Source organism: Corylus avellana, chromosome 1 (assembly GCF_965113065.1).
Source record: "Corylus avellana chromosome 1, dhCorAvel1.hap1.2, whole genome shotgun sequence".
Lineage (NCBI taxonomy): Eukaryota > Viridiplantae > Streptophyta > Magnoliopsida > Fagales > Betulaceae > Corylus > Corylus avellana.
In genome coordinates this window covers 39,101,055-39,127,370 of record NC_142490.1, presented here as the reverse complement: position 1 = coordinate 39,127,370, position 26,316 = coordinate 39,101,055, and the positions used below count along the sequence as shown (strand labels likewise).

At 36.6% G+C, this 26,316-nt stretch overlaps 3 protein-coding genes across 5 annotated transcripts; 2 read left to right on the top strand and 1 right to left on the bottom strand.

The window, feature by feature from the left end:
- Positions 1-4,004: 4,004 nt before the first annotated feature.
- LOC132172358 (Tetratricopeptide repeat (TPR)-like superfamily protein) lies at positions 4,005-7,991 on the top strand. Of its 2 annotated transcripts, none has more exons than XM_059583842.2 (6): positions 4,005-5,369; positions 5,750-5,881; positions 5,953-6,134; positions 6,221-6,332; positions 7,521-7,658; positions 7,751-7,991. In XM_059583842.2, the coding sequence occupies exons 1-6, from the start codon at positions 4,260-4,262 to the stop codon at positions 7,880-7,882; spliced, it is 1,806 nt and encodes a 601-aa protein (XP_059439825.2). In that variant the 5' UTR covers positions 4,005-4,259; the 3' UTR covers positions 7,883-7,991. The 2 variants fall into 2 exon arrangements, with proteins under 2 accessions (XP_059439825.2, XP_059439826.2); XM_059583843.2 differs by having other exon boundaries at positions 4,006-5,369; positions 6,221-6,323.
- A 2,425-nt stretch (positions 7,992-10,416) lies between these two features.
- On the top strand, positions 10,417-13,199 carry LOC132170335 (50S ribosomal protein L34). Its single transcript, XM_059581276.2, has 5 exons — positions 10,417-10,708; positions 10,867-10,943; positions 11,449-11,560; positions 12,233-12,392; positions 12,956-13,199. The coding sequence occupies exons 1-4, from the start codon at positions 10,446-10,448 to the stop codon at positions 12,360-12,362; spliced, it is 582 nt and encodes a 193-aa protein (XP_059437259.1). The 5' UTR covers positions 10,417-10,445; the 3' UTR covers positions 12,363-12,392; positions 12,956-13,199.
- A 455-nt stretch (positions 13,200-13,654) lies between these two features.
- On the bottom strand, positions 13,655-20,067 carry LOC132170334 (protein trichome birefringence-like 38). Of its 2 annotated transcripts, XM_059581274.2 has the most exons (6): positions 19,703-20,067; positions 18,828-18,999; positions 15,608-15,682; positions 15,285-15,460; positions 15,028-15,186; positions 13,655-14,226 (listed from the first exon to the last, which is right to left on the bottom strand). In XM_059581274.2, the coding sequence occupies exons 1-6, from the start codon at positions 19,999-20,001 to the stop codon at positions 13,938-13,940; spliced, it is 1,170 nt and encodes a 389-aa protein (XP_059437257.2). In that variant the 5' UTR covers positions 20,002-20,067; the 3' UTR covers positions 13,655-13,937. The 2 variants fall into 2 exon arrangements, with proteins under 2 accessions (XP_059437257.2, XP_059437258.2); XM_059581275.2 differs by lacking the exon at positions 15,608-15,682.
- Positions 20,068-26,316: the final 6,249 nt, after the last annotated feature.

The window sequence follows — 26,316 nt, the reverse complement described above, 5'->3', positions numbered from 1 at the left end:
TATATTTGTGAAAAATCACGTTTACTATCCCAAGTTGTAAACCATCACTTAAAGGCTCATTGCATGACCAACTAGTAAAATTTGTTTACTAAGTCGTAGACTTATATAATTATTTTTAAGACAATATTTAAAGAAGGTAAATAGTTGAATAAATGTTTATGTTGAAAATTGTAGTAAGAAACTAGTGGGTAAAATACAAGAAGTTGTATTTTGAGTAAATAAAATAACTATCATTGCTCAAAATGCTTTAAAGAAAGCAGTTTTGAAATTATTTGGATAGAAAAAGTAAAAAAAAAAAATCATTTGCTAAATTTAGAAAGATTAAAAAAAAAAAAAAAAAAAAGAAGCTGCTGAAAGTCTTGTGCGAAGTTTCCAAACTATTCTCTTTGAGCTTCTGAAAAATCAAGGGTGCATTTAAAGTTTCATTTATTTCCCTCTAACCGTTCAAAGGCTTTCTATTTTTGCTGTCAATATTTCGTACGGTTGCCCTTTATCTTATCGCATAGGCTGTGTTTGGGAAAGGGCAAATTGGACTGAATTCAAAAACTTCTTCTCAAAATTAATTATAACATTCTTATTTTTTACATCACATTAATAACTTTTTATTATTATTCTAATAAAAAAATATTACAAAATATTTTTTTTTTGTTTTTTTTTTATACAAAACATTTTTACTTTTTTTTTTCTCATATCAATCAAATCTACTATAGTACCATTTCACCTCCTTTTTCCATTCCATTGCCAAACACAGCTTAAGGATTTTGTAGCAAGTCTCTTTTGAAATTATTATCCCCTTAAAAAAAGCCACTCTTTCAAAATTCAAAATAAATGTATCAAACAGCAAAAGTTCTAAAGCCATCATCTCAATTTTTTTCATTTCATAGATTCTTTTAAACAATGAATAAGCATAAAAACATGAATGAAAATAACTTTTTTTTTCTTCTTTTTTTTTTTGGCCAATTAAATTTGAAAGAAAAAGATATCTACCAACCAATGTCATGGATCAAATGAGGAGTTCAATTAAAGGGAATAGGTCATTTCATGATTAAGAGTGTACTTATTATATGGTAAATAGGATGCTACATTATTTAAAATTTTTAAATAATGAGATATTATGGACAACATTAAATACAAAAATAAAAATTTAAAATATTAACCATGAAATGGCAAGAATTTTTGTACAAATTAAAGTAAGTCAAAGACATAAGACTGTTTGTTAATGTGTTTTAAGGAATATTTTCTATTTTTAGTGTGACATTAAGGTAAAACAGTTTTTGAGTTTTTTTGAAGTGCTTTGTTTTGTGTTTGAGTTGTTTGTTAATATTTTTGCTTTGAGAAAATAATTAAGAGCATTAGTATAGTGGCTATTTTAGCCACTAAAAATATATATATATATATTAGCTAATAATTTTGTTCATTACAAACTCCAACAAATTATATATTATACTTTCTACTTTCTTTAAATATTAATTTTTAATGTTTGTTTGTTTGTTTGTTTTTTTTTTTTTTTAACCCTACTATACTCTTCCCCTCTCTCTCTCTCTCTCTACACCATCACCACTAGATCCGACTCCCACCCCTCCACCCGATGCACTTCCCTCCTCGGGTTTGTGGGTGGTTTGGTGGTGATGATGGTAGTGGTGGCGTTGCGACAAGTGTGGTTGGTGGTTAGGCAATGGACTAACATGGCTAGGTGGGTTCAAGAAGGCTGAGACTAAGATCGATTTGGAGCGTAAATCGTGCTCCTCATTCTCTCCAGTTTATTTGAATCGGATAATATCTAATTAATTATATTGGATAAATATTTTTGTCTTTTTACTTTTGGAACTTACAAAAATACCTCTAAAATATAACTAACTAAATATTATTCAGTTCAAATGAATTGAAGATGATCTTAATTCTCCCGGTAGAAGAAATATAGAGGCAAATGATAGTCATTCGTGAAAGACAAGATGGAGGGAGAAGGAGATAGAAGAATAAAAAAAGCTTTCAATGTGCTACATACATCTTTTATAAGTGAAAGTTTACTATAATAAGTTTTATTTTAAAACATTTGCCGAAGAGCCAAAATAGCCCATATTAACTAAACATGATCCCTTTAAGCAGGGAGATGTTCTAACACAAATAATTAAAAAGCAAATCTTTAAAAAGCAAAAGCAAATAATCCTCTCTAATTCTTTCTGCTGAGGCCAAAAAAAAAGCTTGGAGTCTTAGGCTCTGTTTGGTAACAGCCTTGACCCAGACACTGTGCAGTGTCTGGGTCAAGGCTCGATTTTTGGTGAATTTTAACCCCTAATTTTGCCCATTTTGCCCCTCTCTCTTCCAAAGTTGAACCAGAACATTTTTTTGTGACTTTCCCCCGCTGAACAGAGGAAACACGCCAGCTTCTCCCCCACAGTGCCCCCTCACACGCGTCGCAGCTGCCCAAGGCTCTCCATTCCTGATTTCTCTCCCCCCCCACCCCTGCGCTGTGTGGGAACAATTTCAGGAGCCCCCCTTTCACGCGTGCCCAGCTGCCTGTGGAAAACAACAGCTGATTTCTCCCCCCCCCCCCCCCCCCCCCACCCTCTGCGCTTTGTGGGAAAAAATTTGATTCAAGGCAGAGATTTCAACAGTACCGGCTGAGGAAACCTAAGTTTATTCTCTCTCAAAATTCCAGCCTATCTTTACCTTTCTCTCTCTTTCTCCCTCTATCGTTCAGCCCGCTTATGTGAAGCAGGGCCTCATCGAAACTCTCTCTCACCATCCTCTCCGGCAACATATCCGGTCAAAATGGTAGCCAAACCCCGGAGCTCACGCCTCACCCTCTTCCCCAGGACCTTCAGGGTCGCACCCGACCCGTCGAGGCCGTACGACCCGGATGCCGACCTCGACGCCATCGACAACAACCTCAAGTCGTCGGTACTCTCTCTCTCTGATTAATTTCTTCTAATCGAATTCTCCTTCGGCAAATCTCCAGTCAAAATGGTAGCCGTACCCCGGATCTCGGGTTTCACCCTTTTTCCCATGACATTCAGGGTCGCACCCGACCCATCTTGGCCGTACGTCACGGATGTCGACCTCGACGCCATCTACAATCACCTCAAGTCCTTGGTACTCTCTCTGTGGTTAATTTCTTCTAATCGAACCTAATCTCAAGGTTTTGTTTAGTTCGTGAGTTTAAACTTTAAACATTGAATTTATTCTCTGTTTCGTTGTTCATAAAATTTATGGTGAGAAAATATGCTGGCAGTTTGGGATATAGTTTTGATTTTGGTGTGACTAGTTTCTTCTTTGGGATTTTGTAGTTTTTTCTTTGGTACATTTTATTATTGGTTTGAGTGTGTTGCAGATTTTTTCAATGCGTTAGGTCGATTAGTAATTCCACAAAGCGCAGAGGGTGGGGGGGGGGGGCGGGCGAGAAATCAGCTGATTTTGCTCCTTCAGTTTTGCAAATATAAGGGGAAGAGACAATATAAGGGCATAAGTGTAACAACATATGGGCAAAAGGACAAAAACAGTAACTAGGCCTGGGTGAAGGCTGTTGCCAAACACCCCCTTAATCAAAACAAATTGGTCGTACAATTTCCTTTGACTTGATAGTCAAAGAGGCACGTGTCCAAAGCATCAACAAACCCACGAGAAACCGCGAGAAAATGGAGAAAAACTAGCAGTTAAAAAGAGCTTTAAAATAAGCCGACCGTTATGTAGGGGACCTTTTCTAGCTTCTAAAAAATTTCCCACTACTTCCAAATTAATTTCACTCTCTCTCACGTCCCGTCAACACAGAAGCCAATAAGGCCCACGCCAACCCCACGCGCCTATTGGCCAAAACACGCTGAGCTGTCAGAAAAAGACCGCGAGTAACTTCCCAGACCAGCTCGCGAGAGTTGGGGATGAGGACGACAAGTAATCCGGGTTAATTCTTCTTGCCCTTAATGCTTCATTAATTATTAATGTTTGTTTTTTTCGGGTTTTTTCAAACCGGATCCGAGAAAAGAAGACCGTTCCTCGTAATTGGTGCATTTTCTCTTTTTCCCTCTCTTATTTACACTCTCTCATCAACGTGCTCATCTTTCTCTCTTTCTCTGCTAATTATTTTCCAACTTCAAATTTTCAGATACCCTATCGAAGAAGGATAAAAGACAACGACGTCTGTGTAGGCTTCACTCTATCCCAGTAGCTTCACAAACAAAAACAACCCACGACTGTAAAAAGCGAGTTTGTAGAGAGAGAAAGACAGTGAGAGAAACAGAGAGAGAGAGGGATTGGGGGTACCAATGGTAGCTGGGAAGGTGAGGATGGCAATGGGGCTGCAGAAGTCGCCGGCGCGTTCGAAGCAGGAAACGCCACCTCCGAAACCGCCGCTGCCGTCGCCGAGCTCGGCCAAGGTAACGCAGAAGGCGGTGTTCTCGCGTTCGTTCGGCGTGTACTTCCCACGCTCCTCCGCGCAGGTCCAGCCCCGTCCGCCGGACGTCACGGAGCTGCTTAGGCTGGTGGAAGAGCTCCGCGAGAGAGAGTCGCTGTTGAAGACCGAGCTGCTTGGGCACAAGCTCTTGAAGGAGTCCGTCGCCATTGTTCCGGTCCTCGAGAACGAGATCTACGCCAAGGACGCGGAGCTCGAGCGAGCTGCAAAGGAAGTCGAGGGGTTGCAGATGGAGAACCAGAGGTTGACGACGGAGTTGGAGGAGATGAAGGCGAAGATCGAGGAGGAGAGGAGAGAGAGTGAGAAGAAAGTGAAGGCTATGGAAGAAGAGATTTTGGAGCTGAAGAAAACGGCGTCGAATCGCAGCAGAGCGGAGCTGATTCTTGACAGTGACGAGCTCTCTTCGTCGCAAAGGTTTCAGGGTCTAATGGAGATTTCCGTGAAATCAAATCTCATCAAGAGCTTGAAGAAAGCGACGAAATGTACGGACGCTACTTCTGGTTCGATTTTTGAGAGCCTAAAGCTCGAAGGAACGGACTCAAAGAAGGAGGAAACGGAAAATGAGAGGCCAAGGCACTCAAGGTGTAACTCGGAGGAACTCACCGAGTCAGCTCTCGCCGGACTCAGATCTCGCCCTCCTAGAGTTCCGAAACCACCTCCAAGACCATCATCCAACACTCCTTGTGCTTCTTCCGAGACCAAAACTCCAACGGATAAACCGATTCCTCCTCCGCCGCCGATGCCGAAGAAGACAGCACCTCCGCCGCCTCCGTTGCCGCCTAAGGGGATGAAGGCGGTGCCGGCGAAGGTCAGGAGAGTGCCGGAGGTGGTGGAGTTCTATCACTCCTTAATGCGGAGGGAATCGCGGCGGGACTCCGGCGCCGCCTCCGACATGGCACCGTCCAGCACTAACGCCCGTGACATGATCGGCGAGATCGAGAACCGCTCCACTCACCTGCTAGCTGTAAGTAGTCCCGGTAACTGGTTCTGGTTGTTAGGAGCTTTCTTTTTCTTTCTTTTTTATTTTTGTATTTCGCGGTGTCGTATTAAAGTTTCGAAATCGGAGCTTTAAATGTCAGTGACAAGTGACGGGTCATTTTGTGTCTCTTTACCGGCGCTTTTCTCTCCGATTTGACTCTTGCTTGCCAGATAAGACAGTGTCTATATTCGATATGCCACTTTAAAAGCATAAAACAAAAAAGAAAAAAGGTGTAATTTTGATGAACTCCAATGGCAATACCAACCTGTTCTTCAAAAAAAATTTCTTATCAAATCTGAATTTCAAGAATCTTTTTTATTGTGTTATAATATTCATTCTTTTTGTGGTAATGGGGGTCTGTGCAGATCAAATCGGACGTAGAAACTCAGGGAGAATTCATACGATTTCTGATCAAAGAAGTTGAGAATGCAGCATTTACAGACATCGAAGACGTTGTGCCTTTTGTCAAATGGCTGGACGACGAACTCTCCTACTTGGTAAATTTCTTTTTATTTCTTTATTTATTCACAAATCTTGTTCCGAGGCCTAAAATTCTTGTTGGGTTAAGGTGGATGAAAGGGCGGTGCTAAAGCACTTCGATTGGCCGGAGAAGAAGGCTGACGCGCTGCGGGAGGCTGCATTCGGGTATGGTGATCTCAAGAAGCTGGAATCTGAGGCTTCGTCCTTCCGCGACGATGCCCGCCAGCCCTGCGGCTCAGCCCTCAAGAAAATGCAGGCTTTGTTCGAAAAGTAGGCAAATTTCTCTCTTCCATGATTGGTTGTCTTTTTGTAATGTTTTCTGATGATGATGTTTTATTGGGTGTGATTTATAACAGGTTAGAGCATGGTATTTACAATCTCTCGCGTATGAGAGAATCTGCAACGAAGAGATATAAAGTTTTTCATATTCCCACGGATTGGATGCTTGATGCTGGATATGTAAGCCAGGTCCATTCATTTCTCTTGTGTGTTTAGATTTGCTCTTGAACTAGAAGCATCTAGGGGTGTCGGGTTTGAGTTGTGTCCCAGCATAAGTATAAAACTATGAATTTTAGTTCTAATCCAGCTCATTTAATGAAATCAGTTCGACTCCTAAACCCAACACGGAACATGGTAAGTTCGTGTTGTCAACTCTTATATCGGGTGTCGGGTTCGGATTATGTGTGAAAATATATTGGCATATTTGGACATGTCTTGTCAACCCTAGTCGATTAATTTCATATTAGATTATGTTTGGTTATCTATAAAAAATGATCAGCCCTCGAGCAACAAATGTGGCTGGGAAATTGGGGTGATAGGGTTTAATAGCAGACAAACGCAAGACCCTTTGGTTAAATTAATGAATAGATTTGAGGTGGTCCCGTTTAATGAATCCTACTGTAGATCTTGGAGAGACAGTAGTAGGGTTTTGACACAGTCTACTAGTAGTGGTTGCAAGATGACAAAAAGGTTGCTTAGATTTTGCCTCATTTTCTCTGCGCACGCCTGCACCCGCGCACATGTGAAATCTCAGATTTTTAATGTATCTGCTTGTCTACTTCCTCTCTGGATTTTTGAGTAAACAACTCCTAGTTGACCTTTTCTGCATGGAAATAGGATCTCTCATTTCAATTCAAATGAATAGTAGCCGTTAGTATAAATATGTTGACACATCATTCAAAAAAATTAAATGATGGAACATCATTTATACTATTAGATATAACCATGAAATAGCTTATCGAGCGTAATGGAGAGAATCCTTGTCGTCTTGCATACCCACAATTTTAAACTACAATGGGACATGGGGTACAAGACATTTTCTGTTGGTGGAGAAAGATGTTAGAAATTTTAGTGTTGGAAATTATCTCTGATACTAACCTTAACCACTTTGTCACTCAAACAAATTATTCTAACAATTGACCCAACTGGTCAATAAAATGAAGTTAGTGAAAGTGTTGAAGGGCAGAGAGAGAGAGAGAAGAGTTCTTCATTTTGATTGAACAAGTGAGCTATATATACAATTTTTGCAGCATTTTTACAGGGCTTTGTGAATTTGGGATTATTCCAATCGCCAAAGAAACATTTATATATTGATGGAAATGTCCTTTCCACATCCAAGTTAGCTTATTTAGCCACCTTTGGTTTAAAATCCTGCAGATCAAGCTGGCATCTGTAAAACTGGCCATGAAGTACATGAAGAGAGTATCTGCAGAGCTCGAAACAGACGGCAGCGGCAGTCCTGAAGAAGAAGAGTTGATTGTTCAATGCGTTAGATTTGCATTTCGTGTACATCAGGTAAAACTACTCATTTCGATTTGAAAATTTGAGAAATCTGGTCATTTCATATTGTTATTGCTGATTGTGGAAGGTGGCTTGTTGTTTGCCAGTTTGCTGGTGGTTTTGATGTGGAAACAATGAGGGCGTTCCAAGAGCTGAGAGAAAAAGCCAGATCATGCCATGTACATTGCCAAAACCAGCAACAACAGAAATTTACATGCAGGTCTACTACACCTTGCTAATTATAATCTGTAGCAAACTCAGCTTCAGAACTGCGACCAGTTTTTGATGTAAAGATACATCTTGATTGTGAATATAATTAATGGCGGTGGAGCCGCCATCTTCACTTAAGATTATTTGTTCATCGATTCATGATTCACTTAGAAACAAGATTGCTAATACTGCATAAGACCTAGTTTATTCTTCTGAATTATTCTGTTAATGAACTACATTACTGATGCTTATAACTCCTAAGTACTGCCAATGGCTCTGTAATGACTTCTTTCAAATCCTTCCAAGGATTATATATTCTAAGCATTCCATTAGCTATGTATCAATGATTAACAATAGGTACTTGTATGCATAAAAAAACCTAGCAGACGGTGCTGCCACAGTTGGTGGCGAACTTGCTTTGGGGAAAAAAAAAAAAGGTTTTGGTAGCTTATGGGAGGGTTACAATTTTGAGGATGTGGTACTCATTAGTGAGCGGCTAGAATATGGAGATATTTTTACTTTTTTTCACGTACAGAAATATGAAATTCAGACTCATGACAAGTCACGGTCATGAAAGAATCACTCATGACACTAACGAAATACTGCATCTCAAAACTCACCTACTTTGCAGTTTAGACAAAAATTAGGTTCACCTGCTTTGCAGATTAGACAAAAATTAGGTGGGCAAAAATGGAATTGTTGGGCACTGACGAAGCAACATCAATCTCTTTACTGTTTTTGAAACTTTGTGCTTACACACTCTAAGCTGCTGATTTTATTGTATTCCTTTCAGCTTGATTAAATACAGAACAAAATAAAATTGAGTGGAAGTGGTCGAGGAAGGGCAGAGAGGAGAAAGGATGGAAGGAATTGAGGTGGTTTGACATTATAGGCAGAGTTTTCTCCTACACAAGTTTTTTTTAATAGAATTTCATTTAAACATTACTATGCTATTAAAAGACATGTATAATATTTTTACGAAATATATATATATATATATATATATATATATATATATATAAACTGTGTTGAGGAAAATTCTACATTTTAGAAAAAGTTACAACATATGTTAACCTAGTTGCAACAACCCACTAGAGCAATATTGAGACTAAAAATGAGAGAAAACATTGCACAAACGACACATGGAATCTAATTTCATAAAATAGATGCTGACATGTTAACTGATGTGTGATTGCATACGTGGCAACAAAGGTCGCTTTATTAGATGGTAAACACACAGAATGACTCATTTCAAATTTGCGACAAAATTAAGCAGTTAAAATTAATTTTTAAGACCTGAGGGTGTTATTTATAGAGTGAAAACTTTCTTTTCTTTCCTGACTTTAACCTAGACGAGAAAGCTTAAGTAGGAGGACAAACCTTCTAGTTTCCCTCCTCCTCCCACCCCTCTTTTCATTTTTTTGCTCCATTTCTTATTGAGTTTCTCTCTTCATGAGAAAACTCATTTTTCTCTAGAGTTTTGTCTAGATATATCCATCGTCTATGATGATTTATCCTTGACCCTCATGAAACAGCAGCCACAATATCCATCCCTCTTCGCCCGCTTCACCCCTATCATGGATCGTCTCCTCCAATACTTTGTTGGCCAAATCTATGTGGTCTTGAAGATCGACATTTTCAAAGCCCGATCTCCTTCTCTTCATTAGCCCCAGCCAGAAATGCACCCCTCTTCCATCATTACCAGTGTTCTAGCTTTCTGGCGAAGCTTTCTGTAGCCCCTACCGACCCCCACACGTAAGTGCATGGACCATACACTCCTGCGAGAGGATCTAACTTGTTGTGCACGTGGGTCCCATGCGCCGAGCAGCTTCCCCCCGACGCCTTCCTCCATCGCAACTGTTGTTTTTTTTTATTTTTGTTGAGTTTTTCCTGTTATTTTGTGTAACTTTTTGTAATTTTCTATTGGTCTGTTGGTTAGTGTTTAACCCAATTCAGTTTGGCTTTAGACTCTTTGTCTATGAAGTTGATCTTTTTATCTTTTTGGTCTCTTTCTAGTTTTTTGAGGTACTAGTAGTCTGTCTAGATGAGGTTTTTATTAATCATAACTGGTTGGGCTTCAGGCTCACTGTTTGTGAAGGAAACCTTTTTTTCATTGTTCATTTTCATCTAAATCTTTACTGCTTCTTAGGAAGCCTATTTATATGTTTGATAGGGTATTCATACTCTCAATGGTAGGATTCATCATATTACGCAACGACTTTCATCAGCTGCATTTGCAGATGACCTGCACTTTCACCTTCATTGAGGTGATAGTGGTATGTTTGGAATGTGTTGTTACGTCTAAGTTTGTTTTTAGCTTCTTGTCTAAGTTTGTTTTAACTTTATGTCTGTTCTGTAATCTCCTTTTTATTTTATGAATGCCCGTTTGTGTTTTTTTTTTTTTTTATTTTTTTTTATTTTTTAAAAGGTGTTATTTATACATATGACAAGTTTACTCACGAATTTTTATTATATATTTAGCCAATGTAATTGTAAAAATTAGATTATTCCGATATTGGTATTAACCTTTGCACTAAACAATGAAATTGGTAACTAGGCTCCTTCTAGTGTTTACCGAATTTGGCCAAGGAAATGACTTCCGGCCTAGTCCCGAATTTCCCATTTTGTTCCTCCTCGGAGGTTCGTTCTCTAAGCAATTACACCTTCAAGAATCACCCACGTCTCCGTCTCACAAACCCATCTTCTCTCCAACTCCATCCTTATCGAGTCTCACCTCAAGCCAAAGCTACTTCGGCAGCCATGGAAGTTTCCGAGGAAATTGCCACCACCAGTGACTCTTCCCCACCGATAAAGCTCTTGTTCGTGGAGATGGGCGTGGGTTACGATCAACATGGGTGCGTACTCCATGCCCTTTGACTCTCTTTTCCTCACTCTGCCAATTGTTTTTTTTTTTTTTGTGAATCCCCCATTTGAGAGATTTTCATATTCAATACTCTGATTGTTGTGTTTTTATGAAGAAAAAGAGGTAGTAAGATGAATTTGTGTGTAACAGGCAAGACATTACGGCCGCGGCTATGCGGGCGTGCAGGGATGCCATCTCTTCCAACTCGATTCCTGCCTTCCGAAGAGGTATTCCTTCTCGGATTTAGTAAATGTGTGATTTTCATGGTTGTGGTGTGGGATTAGATAGATTTGCGGTTCTTGTGCGGTGCTGGGAACTGGTTTTTCTGATAGAACTGGGTGGGGAATCACCATTTAAAGTGCAGTGGGGCAATGAGCATAATGCGCTATTGAAAATCTATTGTTTTTGTTTATCTTTCTATTGATAAACAATTGCTTCTCTGATATAACTCTATGTATATTGTTTTTATGGTGATAACCCTTTTTGGTTTGGCAAACTTGGGTGGCTTGAAATAAAAAAGAGTGTAGGGACATAAAGGTAGAAATCATTAGGGAGTATGTGAATGTGTGAATGCATGGGTGGTTTGTTCAACACAAGAAGATGATATGTGAGAAAAATATGTTTTCTGGTTCTGTTGAATATGGGATCTTGTGTATATATGTCTTTAAGGATTTACATTTAATTATTTCATTGTGGAAATTGTCACATTTTACTGAGATGAAACTGGTGCAGGGAACATACCAGGTGTTACATCTGATCAGATGAAACTACAGATCAAGCTGGGAGTTCCTAATTCTCTCCAGCAATCCTTGGATATTGAGAGGGTCAAGTCCGTCTTTCCTTAGTGAGTATCTGCTGCCGTCTTTATCATTGCAACTTGGTGTTATGCACAGAATGTGAATATACATCTTCCTCTCTTTGACAAGGGATCTCTTATTGAAAAAGTGGTTGTTCTATTTCAATTTAGGCGTTTTTTTTTTTCTGGCTGTCTCTGTAGTTTGGATTTTCATACAGAAAGAAAAATAATGAAATGATTCATATAAGAATCTCCAATAGTTTTTGGTTAATAGGAGTCCAAACAGTGATGCATATGATAGACTTGGCGTAGCATATGCCAAGCATAGAGATGTTCTCCACCTCTTTGGCTGATGTCAATGACTGGTTGTAGCACTGACCTGGGTCACAAGGTCCTGCTTCAATCCAAATTTTCGCTCACCGTATAATTGATAGCCATAAAAAATCTACTAGGAAGAGGTAGATAAATATTATGGCAGGAAAAGTTGTCTAAAGCATGGACTTAATGGCAAAAGCAAAGGTAAAACTCTAGAGATATTTTATTAGCGCTTCCGCACAATTTTTAGTAATTGGTAAAGACTTATTTTTGTCAATCAATAAGTTTATCTTTTGCACAGTTTTTGGTTTATAGTGCTATGAAGTTGGCCACTGTTGTATAAAAGAGCATTTTTTACTAATTATTCCCTTCAACTTCCTATCCTTTTTCTTCATATAATTGCAGTGGGAAAATTGTGAAATTTGAAGTTGTGGATGGTGGACTTATATGCTCAAGTGGTGTTCTTGTGGAAGAAATGGGCGACAAGAACGATGATTGTTACATAGTGAATGCTGCTGTATATGTCGGCTACTAGTTTCTTGTTTCCTCTTTGAAGTGTCCGAAGGTTAGCTCTCACTTTTCATTACCCACTCTATGAACCAATGTGTTTTTGTTAATCCCAATGCATGGACTTGTGTCTTTGTTGGAATGTATAACAAACTTTAAAATAAAATAAATAACCATTTTGTCTCTGCCATGACTCCATCAAAATTCATCCTTCTATGTCATAATTAAATCCCTCTGCATGTACTCTTGTCTTGCTTATTTACCATCTTGTGACAAGGCAACTGTAGTCGAATTGAACTGCCCATAGCCAGTTTAAACATAAATTCAGATGGAAGTTTTCAAATTCCAGGTAAAAAATGATTAGTGGGGTGGGTGAAGTCATTTGTGGTTCAAATCAGTAAAGTGGCTTTTGCTTGTGAACACCATCCAAGTAGTGTTTTGCCAAAATGCATGGATGGAGTTCACATGCATCAATGACATAGAACCGAGTTAAGCAAGTCTGTTTCGTGCTGGGCTATTGGGATTTGGTATCTTGTTGTAGGCACTGAGGTGGAATTTGTTATTTGCGTGAACTGGAAAGCAAACCTGCTTAACTCAGATCTATTTCCTAAATGATTCTAGGGCTCCATGGAAAGTGGTGCTTCACGAAACCAACCAGGAGAGCTATGTGGAGCTGCCTCTCCGTCCTGCTGCGGTTTTGTCAGTGATTTTTTTTTGCTTTCTGAACTTGGGTTTTTAATGCCTCACCTTATTGCTGTTATAAGAAGCACTACTTGTATTGTCAAGTGGGAACACGTTTAGTTTGAAGAAATGATAGTACTTTTGTTTGGCATCTTGATGATTATAAAATCACAAAATTGCTAGATGATTGGTACTCAAATGTAATTTTGGAGTAGCAAACTAGTGATACCAACAAATAGAAAACTCAAGACTAGGATAGCTCTAGACCTGCCTAGGAAAAAAATTAAAGCAAATATGAAGATACTGAAGTAGAAAAAGATATATCTTTAAACCTTAATTCTTGTAGGAAGAGCTTGGGAGGATTCTTACCCTATAATAGTATTGGGCTTCTGTAATTGAGACTTGGTGGCATGATTTCTACACAACTATAGGGCTTATTTATGGCAAGATGAAAGTAATCCTAAATTGCTTTGTGTTTTACCACTCAACTCTAGACTTAAACAAATTCAAATTACTGTGAACTCATCTCAATTCATTGGCTGTGGGAGTTGCCAAACCAAATAAACAAAGAAAAAAAAAAAAAAAACAGTGCTAAAAACATAGCTTTTTGAGCCAATGTTTGTATTGAAGAAATCAAGACATAATTATTGAATTGTACTATTGAAATACTGGATACAACACAATAGCAAATATCTTTTCTTGTCTCTGAGTTCTTTCCTAATCTCATACAATGCAACCTTCATCTCTATCTCCAATCTTTTCTTCTATATCATTTCAAAGCAAATTAGTGTGTGGTTGAAACAATCAATTACTTTACAATTGACCTTTCCTCCCCTTATTATGAAATTCAAGTACCTTTCTAAATCTACAAACCAATGATTTGAAAAGAGTTAAGATTGTTGCGTTGTCTGTGTGTTAGCCTTCACATGATGGCAGCATAGAAGAGCTGGTTCCAAGTATCGGGCAGTCCGGGCAGGCACCAGTGGCTGCAGTCATTGCCCGGATGATTACCACTATAAGAGGAAGGGTGCCCGTCTTTTCTCAACTGTGAGAGTGTTGTTATGTCAAGCAAGTAAACGGGATTCTTTATCTTGCTCAACACATTGTTCACCACTGCAGTTGCTGGAGGTGCACCTGCTGGATAGGATGACCCTGGCAGGGGTTGAACTTCTCCTTTACAGTTCTTTTTTGGCATATTCCACTCCTTGCCCCTGGTTTAACAAAACAACAATTAATGATAATTATGTTTTTTGGTGTGTGTGTGTGTTTTTTTTTTTACATGTCAGCACAAGAGGGGGGAAGAGGATTCGAACTAATGACCTCCGCTTCATTAAGCGTAGTCCCAGCTGATTGAGCTACCTCTTGGGGACGGTGTGTTTTTTTATAAAGGTGAAAAAGTGAAAACTATTGTGTTTTTTTTTTTCTTTTTTTTTTTGAAAATTGGAAACAAAAATTTTAGGGAAAGCTTCACTCAACCCCAATGTGTCACGGGTGTTGCAATGTGAACCTCAAATTATCAAAACTTGTAATGTGGGTATTCAATTTTTCAGCCCTTTTTAATTTCACTCCTACCTTTTAATTTCACTCCTACCATTAGGATTTTGTGTTAATTTAAAAATCTAACGTGTGAAATGTATACTATACTCTTGTATAGTTTATAAAAATAAAAATTTACTCTAAATAAAAAATCAATAAATTGGAGTATTTTGGTCATTTTTTAATCCTTAACAAAAAATCCTAACATATACGTGAAATTATATTCACATTACAACTTTCGATAATTCAATGTTAACACTATAACACTCAACCGTGACATATCGGATTCTAAGCGAAGTTTCTTCAAAATTTTATAACAAACATAGTCAATATTATGTTTTTAAATTGGAAACAATAATTTTTATTAATAATTCACTTATACTTTGTAAGCTTGTTCCTTTTTTTAAAAAAAAACTACTAGAATATCTGAAATTTTTGGTGCAATCAAAAGAAAAGAAGGCATCATTTGTACTTACAAATAATGGGTGGGAGAGATGCCCTGAAAGAAGACCTTAGTTTTGGTGGGATCAACGTTGTTGTCAACCCAGTTGGCCCATGTGGTCAGACCCTTAGAGAATGCTGTGAGACGGTCCATATCTTCATACAAGTTACTCCCCTCTCGTATATAATCCCACCTGCAAATCCACAATCATCAGCAGCTGTCGGATTACACTTCCCATCCGTGTCAGAATATTACAAAAGGTTATATGTGAGAGAGCTGGGATGAACTTACGGTTGGGATTTTCCTGTGTGGGTCCACCAGTGCCACGTGTTGAAGATCAGCACGTCCACCTCTTTCCACGTATTTCCACCCTTGATTGAGTCCAGGTTCAGCACGCGACCCACGCTTTCTTTTTCTAGATCTACAAGGTATGGTGTGCGGTATAGAAGCAAAGTAAAACTGTAATCCTGTACACCATCAGAAATATATTTAAAAAGGAAACACAAACAGAGTAATATCATTACGACATTATCATAATTATCAATGCTTAATAATCATAATATTTGAATTACAAGACATCGTTTAAGATTAGGAATTGAGCTTAGAAAATGAACCTCAAAAACAGTGCTGCGTTTTTGTTCGTCATTGCTTGATTGCGTTTGTGTTGTTGTTCTGTGTTGTGTGACGACCTATCGATTAAAGTTCGGGTCAAAGGTTAAGAAAAGGGCCAAAATTAGGGGATTTTTATTAAACTTCCCAAACTCAAGGCAAATGTTTAGTTAATTAACTTCCATTTACATACCTTTTGGAATAACTCAAAAGGGATTTGAAATTGTAGATGAGATATGTTAAATGAGTTTAGGGCATAACAAGACACTTTAAAGGTGTTATTATACTCATCTTTTTGGTAAAGATTTTGTATAATGCCCCCGTCATTTTCTGTAGGTGTGCTCGGCGGTCGCACAACATACTTGCTAATATAAAATGATAAAAAAACACATCGAGAGATGCACGACTGACTAATGTCCACCGCGTGCTAGCTGTAGATGTTAGTTAAATAAGGTGGAGGGGCACCTATCACAGAGGGTGGCCCTTGCATCTCATGCAATGCCATTCATTTGCCTTGGAGTAGTGCCTCTCATGTATTACTCCAAAAGCATTTTTTCTAACGTCTCCATCCATCAATAAGGTCGATATAATGGGTTTTTATTTTTTCTAATTAAAAGATATAATTACACATATTTTTCTAAAGTTCCTATTGAATATAATAAATAGAAGGCAATTATATTAAATTTATTTTTCTACGATGATTAGAGTAGACATAAAAAAGAAAAATGTTAAGTGTTCTTCAAGTATTCTCTTGATGTCCTCACAACTGTGATGTGACTTTTAAAATTATTGTTGAATTTGAAATTATCATTATTGACTTTTAATCTATTGGTAATTTTAAAAACCACATCACAATTGAGAAAACACCAAGAGAACCTAAATTAAAAGATTATAGCACATATCTAGGTATTGATTGCTAGTAAAGTATCATACCATCGAAGAAATTTCTACCTACCACATGCTATTAAACCTACTTTGTACGATTATGGCTAATTACTTAATTGATTATGCAAACTTGGCAGAGTTTTTTATTTTTTCTCTCTCTTTGACTTGAAACAAATCTATGTAATGTCCCTTCAAATATAATGAGAACTATATTTGATTATAGATCTCTATGATAAAAGACTATCAACGAATTAACACTTTTTTTTTTTTTTTTCCAAAATGGAAAATAAAATTCTTTGGTAGTAATATTTTGGATGCTATTTCAAGGTGGAACAGTACTATTTTAATTTTTTATATTCTCTCACGTGTTGAGAATCGAGAGAATACTGCTATGACAAGGGATTGAGATTTCTTGCCATTGGAAAATTTTTCCTGCCCTATGCTTTTGGGAACATGATCATCTCTAGCTCATTTGGACATGATGAGAGGTCCTTTAAAGTGATAGGGCAAGATTGTCATTTTATATTTTTTTTGACAATTTTACCTTCGCACTTTAAAGGATCGCCTCATCTTTAATTCATTTAAACCGGAGAGAATCTAAATTCTTACTTTTGGGTAAGAGATGTGAGGAGGGTTATGGTCCTATAGCCTTGACATGAACTTCTGGTCAAAGACTACATTTAATATTACTCCTCTATTATTGTATTGAGTCCTCTCTCTCTAATTTCTTTTTCTCCTAGCAAGGGGCTCACAGTCTAGATTCCCTGCATGAGAAAGAGGGCTCCCTCTGCTCATGTAGGGAGTCCTCACCCTCCAATTTTCTTTAATTTTCATAAATTTTTTTTTTTCTCTTCTTTGAACAGAAGATTTCGAAAGATCCCTATTCAATGATGACACCCGTTACAGAGAAAGAGAGTATGAAAAAAGCAACTGTACATTTCATGCCATGTTTCACTTGTGTCATTATGGTTGTTTCTACAGGCCAGCAAGAGGAACCTTCGGCTGCCCCCATGAAGTTTTCAACCCTCCAAACACAATCCAGTATAAACTTTTACTTTTATCTACTTCATATTTTTTATACACTAACAGATTCCTTATTTTACTTTTTATTTTATTTAAATATTATTTTGTGTGGGAAAGAGTGTGAAAGAAAGAAGACGAGAGACGAAAGAGAAAAAATAATAAACAAAGTTTATAGTGTGAATAGTGAATAGGCTAATCGGCCTATTTATTACTGTTCACGCTATATGAAAAAAAGTTAAGTTGCCTATTATGCTGGAAAGAAAAAGCACCCATTTTAGGAGATTTAACTATTCTTTTGGATATCCTCTTATACAAAATGAGTAGTTCAAATTATTGGAAAAGATGAGTGCTAGGGTTTCAAACAAATTTTATAGAAAAACTTTTACAAACTGATGTTGCACAAACATGATATGACAAATCATGTTGTGCCACATCAGTTTGTAAAAGTTTTTCTGTAAAATTTGCTTGTAAGCCTAGCATTCCTCGTTGGAAAAAATTGCATTAAACTTAAAAAAAATGTCAATTTAGGATTACCATCTTTCAGAAGTTTGTAATGTCAACCCGCACATTAAAATTCAGTGTTAAATCAAACGATTAATGAGTGAAATTCTCAAAATACCACTGAAATGTTTATAAAATTACAAAAGTACCTTGAATTTGGATGGGTATTTTAGAGATTTCACTTCTTCCATTAGAATTTAACGCTAAATTTGGAGGAGATGGTTGTAACCCTATATTGATACTTTTTAAAGCTTAATGGTATGATTGCAAAAGTGATGAAAAATTAAAGATGCTGTAAGTGAAGTTTTTCCAAATTATTTTTAATGAGTCTTTAAAAGTGTCATCTATTTTATTTTTGAGCATGTGATAACAATATGTTTTTTATTTTTATTTTTTATTAATGCTATTAAAAAATCACATCTTATTAAAAAATAATTGTGTATCACATGACACTTTTTTAGAAATTATAGAAAATTTTTGTCCATATGCTTAGTACTTATCATTGTGTTTTTTTTTTTTTTTTTTTTTTTTACAGAATAAATAAATTCGAGAATTAATTTGGAATATAATAGTTCACCACTGTACAGTAACAACTATGAATAAAAATTGAAGTAAAATAAAATAAAATAAAAAAGGTGTAGCAGCGAAATAGGGCTTGGAAATAACATTCTGAAAAGGAGACCAAAATAATAATAATAATAATAATAATAATAATAATAAGTAATAATTAAACAGTAAAAAGCATAGAAATATGCAGTGATTTTTGAAAAAAAGAAAAAAGAAAAGAAAAAAAAAATAAGGTAAAATTGATCTAACCTGGAAGGACACGTAGGACAGTGTGTCTCGCCTCGCAACAGAGGCTTTGATGTTGGGCACCGACGCGTGAATCAAACACGATAACGATTCCCACGAGTTCAGACTCAGCGAGTCACCCACAAACATTATCTTCTTCCCTCTCCACCTCCTCAGAAACTCCCCTCCGTCAAACCTACACCCACCCAGAAAAAGACATCAATATATTACGCAAATGGGGAAAGCGAAAAAAAACAACAACCCGACAACACAATCAATTTTGCGAATGTCTAGAATCTGGTTGTTGCGCATGAAGCATTATTATGGCACAGAAATCGAAGATTCTCGGAAAACAAAATTCACAGTATTTTCACAGACAAGTTTGGTGTTTTCTGTTCTTTTTTTAATTGTTGTTTCATGTCATTGGCAAAACTCTCACAACTGGATTTTTGTAAACAAAATGCTGCTTCCTTCAAAACTAAAGTGAGTAGCCATTAGCAAAGCCCCAGTCCACCCAAAACTGGCGGATTTCCTCCACAATCTTGAATATTTTCCCCACCATCCTCCTTCCTGCATTTCCATCTCTCCTGTTTCCACTTTTCCTACCTCCCCTGTTTCTAGCTGGTTTATTCTACCGTTGTACTTCGAAGTTTGAACCAAAAAACGAAAGAAGAAAAAAAGAAGCGAGTACTGAGTAGTGAGTAGTGAGTGTATATATATAATCTTGAATATTTTCTCCACCATCCTCCTTCCTGCATTTCCATCTCCTCTGTTTCCACTTTTCCATACCTCCCCTGTTTCTTGCTGGTTTATTCTACCGTTGTACTTTGAAGTTTGAACCAAAAAAAGAAAAGAAAAAAAGAAGCGAGTAGTGAGTGTATATATGTATATATATTTACCTGGGTAGGTCACAAGAGTTGGGTTTCCAAGCGTACTTGAGGTACTGCTTGTCGGGTCTGCCATACTTTTGGCAATCAAACTCTGCATCTATGAAGGGGCAGCTTGAAGAGTCGTAGAGAGGATAAGACGCATCAAACACCCACTGGCCTTGGAAAAGATTGCACCCACTCACTTGCTTCCTGCCTTTCAAACCGCTGACATTGTAGAATTGTGCTGCTCTTGCTTGCTCCAATGACAAGCAGCACAGGAGCAGGGCATGAAGAAACAGAGAGGTGAAGGCATGGGAACGAAATCCCATCTCGGGCTTTGTGTCCTCAGAGTAGGTGATGAAGAAGACAAGCTGTGTACAGGCCAGAAGATGTCCGTGACACCCGTTTATGTAGGGAAAATAAGCCTTGCTTTTTATATTCAGAGGATAACAATATATGATGAAGTCGTGCTCATCTTACTTTTTGTGGGCTCACTTACAAAAAAAAAAAAAAAACAAAAATTGTGGGCTCTTTTTGTTTTTGCAAAATCATTGCTGATTTGCTGTCATTGATTTTATGTTTTCACTCTTGAGTCTTGGAGCCAAAAATCTAAGCACACAACATTTAGGAGTGTACATTTTGTAAATTTCAAAATCTTCCTAGAAATCATGTGGCTTAGGATTTGCCAACCAAAACAAATTAAAGTATATTCGAAACCTCCTAAATCAATTTAGGGTCTATTTGTGATTGCGTTTGAGGAGCCTAAAAGTGCTTTTAACATTCAAAAAGTTCATTTGAAAAAAAAACGTACTCGTTTGGTAAAAAAATTAAGAGTGTTTTTAAGGGCACAAAAAGCCTAAAAATAGTCAAAAATCACTTTTGGCAAAAGCTTAAAAATGAAGCTTTTGTCCAAAAGCTCTTTTTGACTTAAAAGCTCTATTTCTCAAAAGCAATCCCAAACATGTTCTTAACGTTAATCACATACTAATTGACTATTTGTTATTTTTCTTCCAAAACTCACCTACTCTCAACTTTTCTCAAAACATCATCCATTTCTCATCCTCACAGGTAGCTCAATTAACTGGAGACCACGCCTCATAAAATGAAAGTTACTAATTCGAATTTTCTTCCTTTTTGTGCAGACATGTCAAAAAAAAAAAAAAAAACCACCATCTCCATCTTTCTCATTTTCATATTCACTCAAGAACCCTAGGACTCTAGCATGCATTACCATGTTAGGCCACCTATTGGTTTCTCAAGACAATTTCAACTCTCTCTCTCCCTCTACAACTCTACATGCCCACAAGGAACTCCAAGACAAATTTAAATCTTCTCCAATTTTCATCTCCATAAGTAAGCATATATTTTCTTTTATCTTTGGTCGTCTGATATGTTTGATTTTCGATTTGCGATTATTCGTTAGCTTTTTGTCCAAATAAAATTTTAAAAAATGGTTATTTAGAGAAGAAATTTAGATAAGCATTTTGCATAAAAATAGAAACTCAGAGGAATCTTTCCTGAATCTAGATAGAATTTATATGTCCATATGAGGTTAGATCCGCCGACGAGTTTCAAATAATAGTTTTATTGACTTTGACTATATTTTACCCATAATATCTCTTAGAAATTCAAAGGAGGAATATTGACTAATGAAATAAAATTAGAGGGAAAATGGGTGTATTTTTTTTTTTAATTCAAATAAGGAAAAACGGGTTACAATGATTGTACAATAAAAAGGTGGACACCTCAACAACAAAACCCAAATAAAAAATGCAGTCAGAGACAGTAACAATAACAATCAGTAGGCAATGATTTCATTCATGATCCCAAAATAATCATATACAAGTTGAATTTTTTCAAAGGCTGCACAAGGTGATGACAAGTGACAAAATGATTCAAGAAAGACAACAACCACCGTTAAGAGGTTGTTACAGGAAAAATATCGCAGAAAACCAGATAAGTGCCGTTGAAAATACCGACAACAAAAGTTTCTTCGGCAAGATCAAATTTACCTAGTGGAAGAAATAGTTGAGACCTCATGGAAAGATGATAGGGGCGCACACACTATAGATGGCCTCCAGGACATGGATTATGGATACCAGAAGGGGTGAGGGACTTGGGAGGGTTCACGTGATTTGTGGTTCACATGATTTGTATATTCTGACATTGACTGCAGATCTTGGAAGCATTCGTCGTAGAGTATCGTGTGATGTATGAGGGGGTTGAATTACTGATTTTGTTTCATCAGTGAAATCAAATGATAGTATGATTGGGGGTACTACCATTGACATTTGCACATGTTTAAACCATATGTGTTTGCAATATAACATGTATACTATGATTACATTGGACATGCATTATGGACTGTGAAACTATGGGAAATTTATAGTAAAATAATAGGTGTTTATTAAGATCCTATTTTGGCTTCAATTATATAGGAATTAAAATGCTTAAGAGTCCTTTATCACGTGATTTTTCTCAAAGTCCGATCGTTAATTTTCTAAATTAAATGATTGAGATTTTCTCATATCAACATTTTGTAACCTTTAATGATTCGATATTTATCACATTAGTATTTACTAAAAAAAAATTATGAGAAAACCTTGCATTCATGCCGTAAAACCCCAACTTTTACAGCCTCCAATAAACAATTGATACATAAGCCAAAAATATTACATAGAATGTACATGAAACACACATGATAGGATCTCAAAACCTATTGAAATTTTTTTGTTGAGTGAGTTTGCGGAGGGTGACGCAGGAGGGGTAGACACCGGCAATGATAGGGAGGAAGCGGAGGGTGACGAGCTGGAGGTCCAGGCAGATGAAAATTCTGATCCACGGCTAGGTATGGCCATACCCGTGTGGGTTACGACCAGAAACCCACGTGGGTCTGGCCAGACCAAGCCGTGGGTATGCTTACCCACGTCGGGTCTCGACCAGAGACCCACATGGGTCTCCTTGTGACCCAACCCGTGGGCCACCAACGTGGCTATGGAGTTTCCAACGACCGCATTCGATCAGGGATGGAGGTGGTTTAGGGGTTGTTGGTTGGTTCAGGGGTTAGAATGAAGAAGAAAGGGATGATGAGTAGGTTTGATTGAAAAGTCCTGTGTTTTCAATCTTATTCCATACAATGGTTTTAGCTTATGTGTCAAATATATACGGGATGTTGCAAAAGTGGTGTTTTACACCAAGACCGGATAGTAGGGGCACTCAAAAATTATATATGTATTTTTCAAACAATAGTTGCTGATATGAAAAAAATATCAAACATTTAATTTAAAAATATTTATAATGACTTATTTAAGGATTGATTGAGTCTTTCATGTCAACATTGTAAGATAGATTATGAGATAAAAATGTTGTATGTAGTATTGTTATTTTTTTGTAACAAGGGTTGATCCAAGAGCTATTACATCTTACCATGTCAAGATCCCAAGCCCTAAAAAGAAAGAAAGAAATATATATATCAATTTTGGTGCCACTAAAAAAAAAAAAAAACCACATATAACTCTTGGAAGATGATGTTTTAAGCCCAATGCGTTTGCATAGTAACTTTTGGCAAAAGACTCTAAACATAGAGACTAAATTCAATAGTTGTGACATTTGTACAGTGAAAACGTCATTATAAGGTGACTCTTAGGGCCAAACGTCACATTTTGGAAGGTGACACTTAAACCATGCACGTCATCTTCCAAAAGGTGATGCTTGCACTATTCAAGCGTCACTGCTCTTTTTATGAAAATAAAAAAATTTACCAAAAAAGAAAAATATATCAAATTTATTTTTTTTATTTAAAATAAATATAACAAAAAAAATTATTATTATTTTTTTTTTAAATAAAAGAACAAATTAGAGGGGTGGCCGAGTAGCCCAAAAGGCCACCCCACCTCAGGAGTGACCCAATAAATTTAACAAATAATAAAAAATAATATTATATACCATATTTTTATTCAATATTTATAAAAATGTTCTCAAAACAACTTATCACCTTATAAAGCCGAGGTCATTAGTTCAAATTCTCCCTTTCCTATTATGTAGACCTGTGAAAAAAACAAAGAAAAAAAAAAACTTGTCGTCTAGCTTTTGTCGGAGTGGGTCATCATATTCCGAATTGACTGAGGGAAGGGACTCCTCGTCAGCCGCCTGGTCCACCACCAAAAAAGCTTAGAAAAAAGTTCAATGAATAGCTCTTCAATTCAAAATATATATAGAGAGAGTAAGCGCTACGCAAAATGGGTGTGAATGGCGTGCAACTTGCAAGCACCCGACGCCGACAGCGGGCGCACGGGGGCCGGAGGGGGGGGGCCTAGTGAGCTTTTGACAGAAATAACGGTATCCGGCGTAGGCCCCCACCAACCTCACTACCATTTGCCCTACATTCATTATTTCAGTTGTTAAGGTTCTACGTGTGCACGCTAGCTAAACCAACCCCCATTGGAATAACGACGTCACTTTACCAAAATTGGAGTTCATTTTTCCACAACCAGACGAAGCAGATGCAAACAGAAAGGCGAAAGCTATAGTTTCAACTGCTTTCTTTTTATCAAACACACAGACAACATATTAACATCAATGACATCTGGCAACTCATTTTCATTTCTTTTTCTTGCTTTGTCTTCTAAACTTCATAAAATATCTTTTTGCCGTGTTCTTGATTCATTACTATCCCTTCATAATCACATAAACACTAGTTTGAAAATTATATTGATATTTACTCTTACTGCTTTCCACCTGTACTCCTTTCATTCGGCTGCTCCTATAGGCCACTATATATGCACTTTTCTTGCATAAATCTAGGTATGAAAGGTTCATAGGTCCGTCGCAGAGAGCCGACAGAAATATCTCTGATGTTTAAACTGGTTAGACTTGGGTTCTTTTAGTTAAAGAGCCCTTAGGGTGTGTTTGGCAAAGGAGTGAACCGGACTGGACCTAAAGACCTAAAATTTTTTTTCTCAAAATCAACCATAATATTTTCACTTTTTACATCACATCAATCACTTTTTATTACTATTCAAATAAAAAAAATCAGTACAAAACAAATTTTTTTCACTTTTTTATGCAAAACATTCTTATTTTTATTTTTATTTTTTCTCACATCAATCAAATCTACTACAATTGTAGTCCACTTCCTTTTTCAAGCCCTTTGCCAAACACACTAAGTTTTGTAAATAAGTGTGTTATACAACTATTGTCTTTGTTGGGTGTAGCCATTGAGATAGGTTGAAAAGCTTAATTTGGCCTAGATCAGTTACCCTTTAAAATGAATTTCTTATACAACTCAGTTGGTTTGTATAACCACATAGGAAAAAACGCTAGTTACATCTGCACTATAATTCAAAAAGAACTAGCTAGTCAATTAAATCTACTACAATTGTAGTCCACTTCCTTTTTCAAGCCCTTTGCCAAACACACTAAGTTTTGTAAATAAGTGTGTTATACAACTATTGTCTTTGTTGGGTGTAGCCATTGAGATAGGTTGAAAAGCTTAATTTGGCCTAGATCAGTTACCCTTTAAAATGAATTTCTTATACAACTCAGTTGGTTTGTATAACCACATAGGAAAAAACGCTAGTTACATCTGCACTATAATTCAAAAAGAACTAGCTAGTCAATTAAATCTACTACAATTGTAGTCCACTTCCTTTTTCAAGCCCTTTGCCAAACACACTAAGTTTTGTAAATAAGTGTGTTATACAACTATTGTCTTTGTTGGGTGTAGCCATTGAGATAGGTTGAAAAGCTTAATTTGGCCTAGATCAGTTACCCTTTAAAATGAATTTCTTATACAACTCAGTTGGTTTGTATAACCACATAGGAAAAAACGCTAGTTACATCTGCACTATAATTCAAAAAGAACTAGCTAGTCAATTAGGAGCTTTTATAGAGTTTCTTATAAAGTCAAGTTTTATTCAGTAATTAGGCAATGTAAGACTTAACAATTAATACTTACTAGCATGTAACCTGCGTTATGAGCGGAATTCTTTATTATAATTTAATTTCAAAACTTAAACGCATCTCATCTTAATTTTTATTATAAGTTAAAATATGTGTGTGAAAATACATACTAAAGGTTATACACCAGTAAATTACTGTACTAAACATGTATTTTTTATTTTTTTTTTGAAATGTACCAAACATCTACTTAATGAAAAGTATAAAAGAAAAAAATAAAAATAGCAAGAAGGACACTTGAATTCTGATGATCAAAATATTAATAGAAAATTAGTAGGAAACTCTGATATTGTTGATGTGATACTTCCTATATTGTAATACAAATAAAATCCATAAAGTTCTAATCATTTCAAAAAAAATACAGAGTAAAATAAACAAAATCTTCTTTCTTCTTTTTAATACAAAATAAAACACACATTTCACTCGATATTTAATGCAATCAAATAATTTTTTTTCGACACTTCCAAAAAAAATGCTAGAAAATTTGAGTAAATCACAAAACGAAAAAAAAAAAAAAAAATCTAATAAAATATTTAAATGAATTAAAATATAAAATCTTATTGGTATGATACCTATTATATTTCAACACAATGAAACTTTCTAGAGAAACAAACATAAAATAATTAATTTACAATCGTGAAAAATTTATACATAAATACACAGAGATAAATCTAAAAATGATATGA

Excerpts from the sequence above, each read along its gene's own strand:
- LOC132170334 (XM_059581274.2), bottom strand. The coding sequence starts at position 20,001 with ATGGGATTTCGTTCCCATGCCTTCACCTCTCTGTTTCTTCATGCCCTG. Across the intron at positions 19,000-19,702 it reads AACTCTTGTGACCTACCCAG|GTTTGACGGAGGGGAGTTTC; the intron begins GTAAATATATAT and ends GGGTGGGTGTAG. Across the intron at positions 14,227-15,027 it reads ATCTCTCCCACCCATTATTT|GGGCAAGGAGTGGAATATGC; the intron begins GTAAGTACAAAT and ends TTGTTAAACCAG.
- LOC132172358 (XM_059583842.2), top strand. The coding sequence starts at position 4,260 with ATGGTAGCTGGGAAGGTGAGGATGGCAATGGGGCTGCAGAAGTCGCCG. Across the intron at positions 6,333-7,520 it reads ATGCTGGATATGTAAGCCAG|ATCAAGCTGGCATCTGTAAA; the intron begins GTCCATTCATTT and ends AAAATCCTGCAG. Across the intron at positions 7,659-7,750 it reads TTGCATTTCGTGTACATCAG|TTTGCTGGTGGTTTTGATGT; the intron begins GTAAAACTACTC and ends GTTGTTTGCCAG.
- LOC132170335 (XM_059581276.2), top strand. The coding sequence starts at position 10,446 with ATGACTTCCGGCCTAGTCCCGAATTTCCCATTTTGTTCCTCCTCGGAG. Across the intron at positions 10,709-10,866 it reads GTGGGTTACGATCAACATGG|GCAAGACATTACGGCCGCGG; the intron begins GTGCGTACTCCA and ends TGTGTGTAACAG. Across the intron at positions 11,561-12,232 it reads GTCAAGTCCGTCTTTCCTTA|TGGGAAAATTGTGAAATTTG; the intron begins GTGAGTATCTGC and ends ATATAATTGCAG.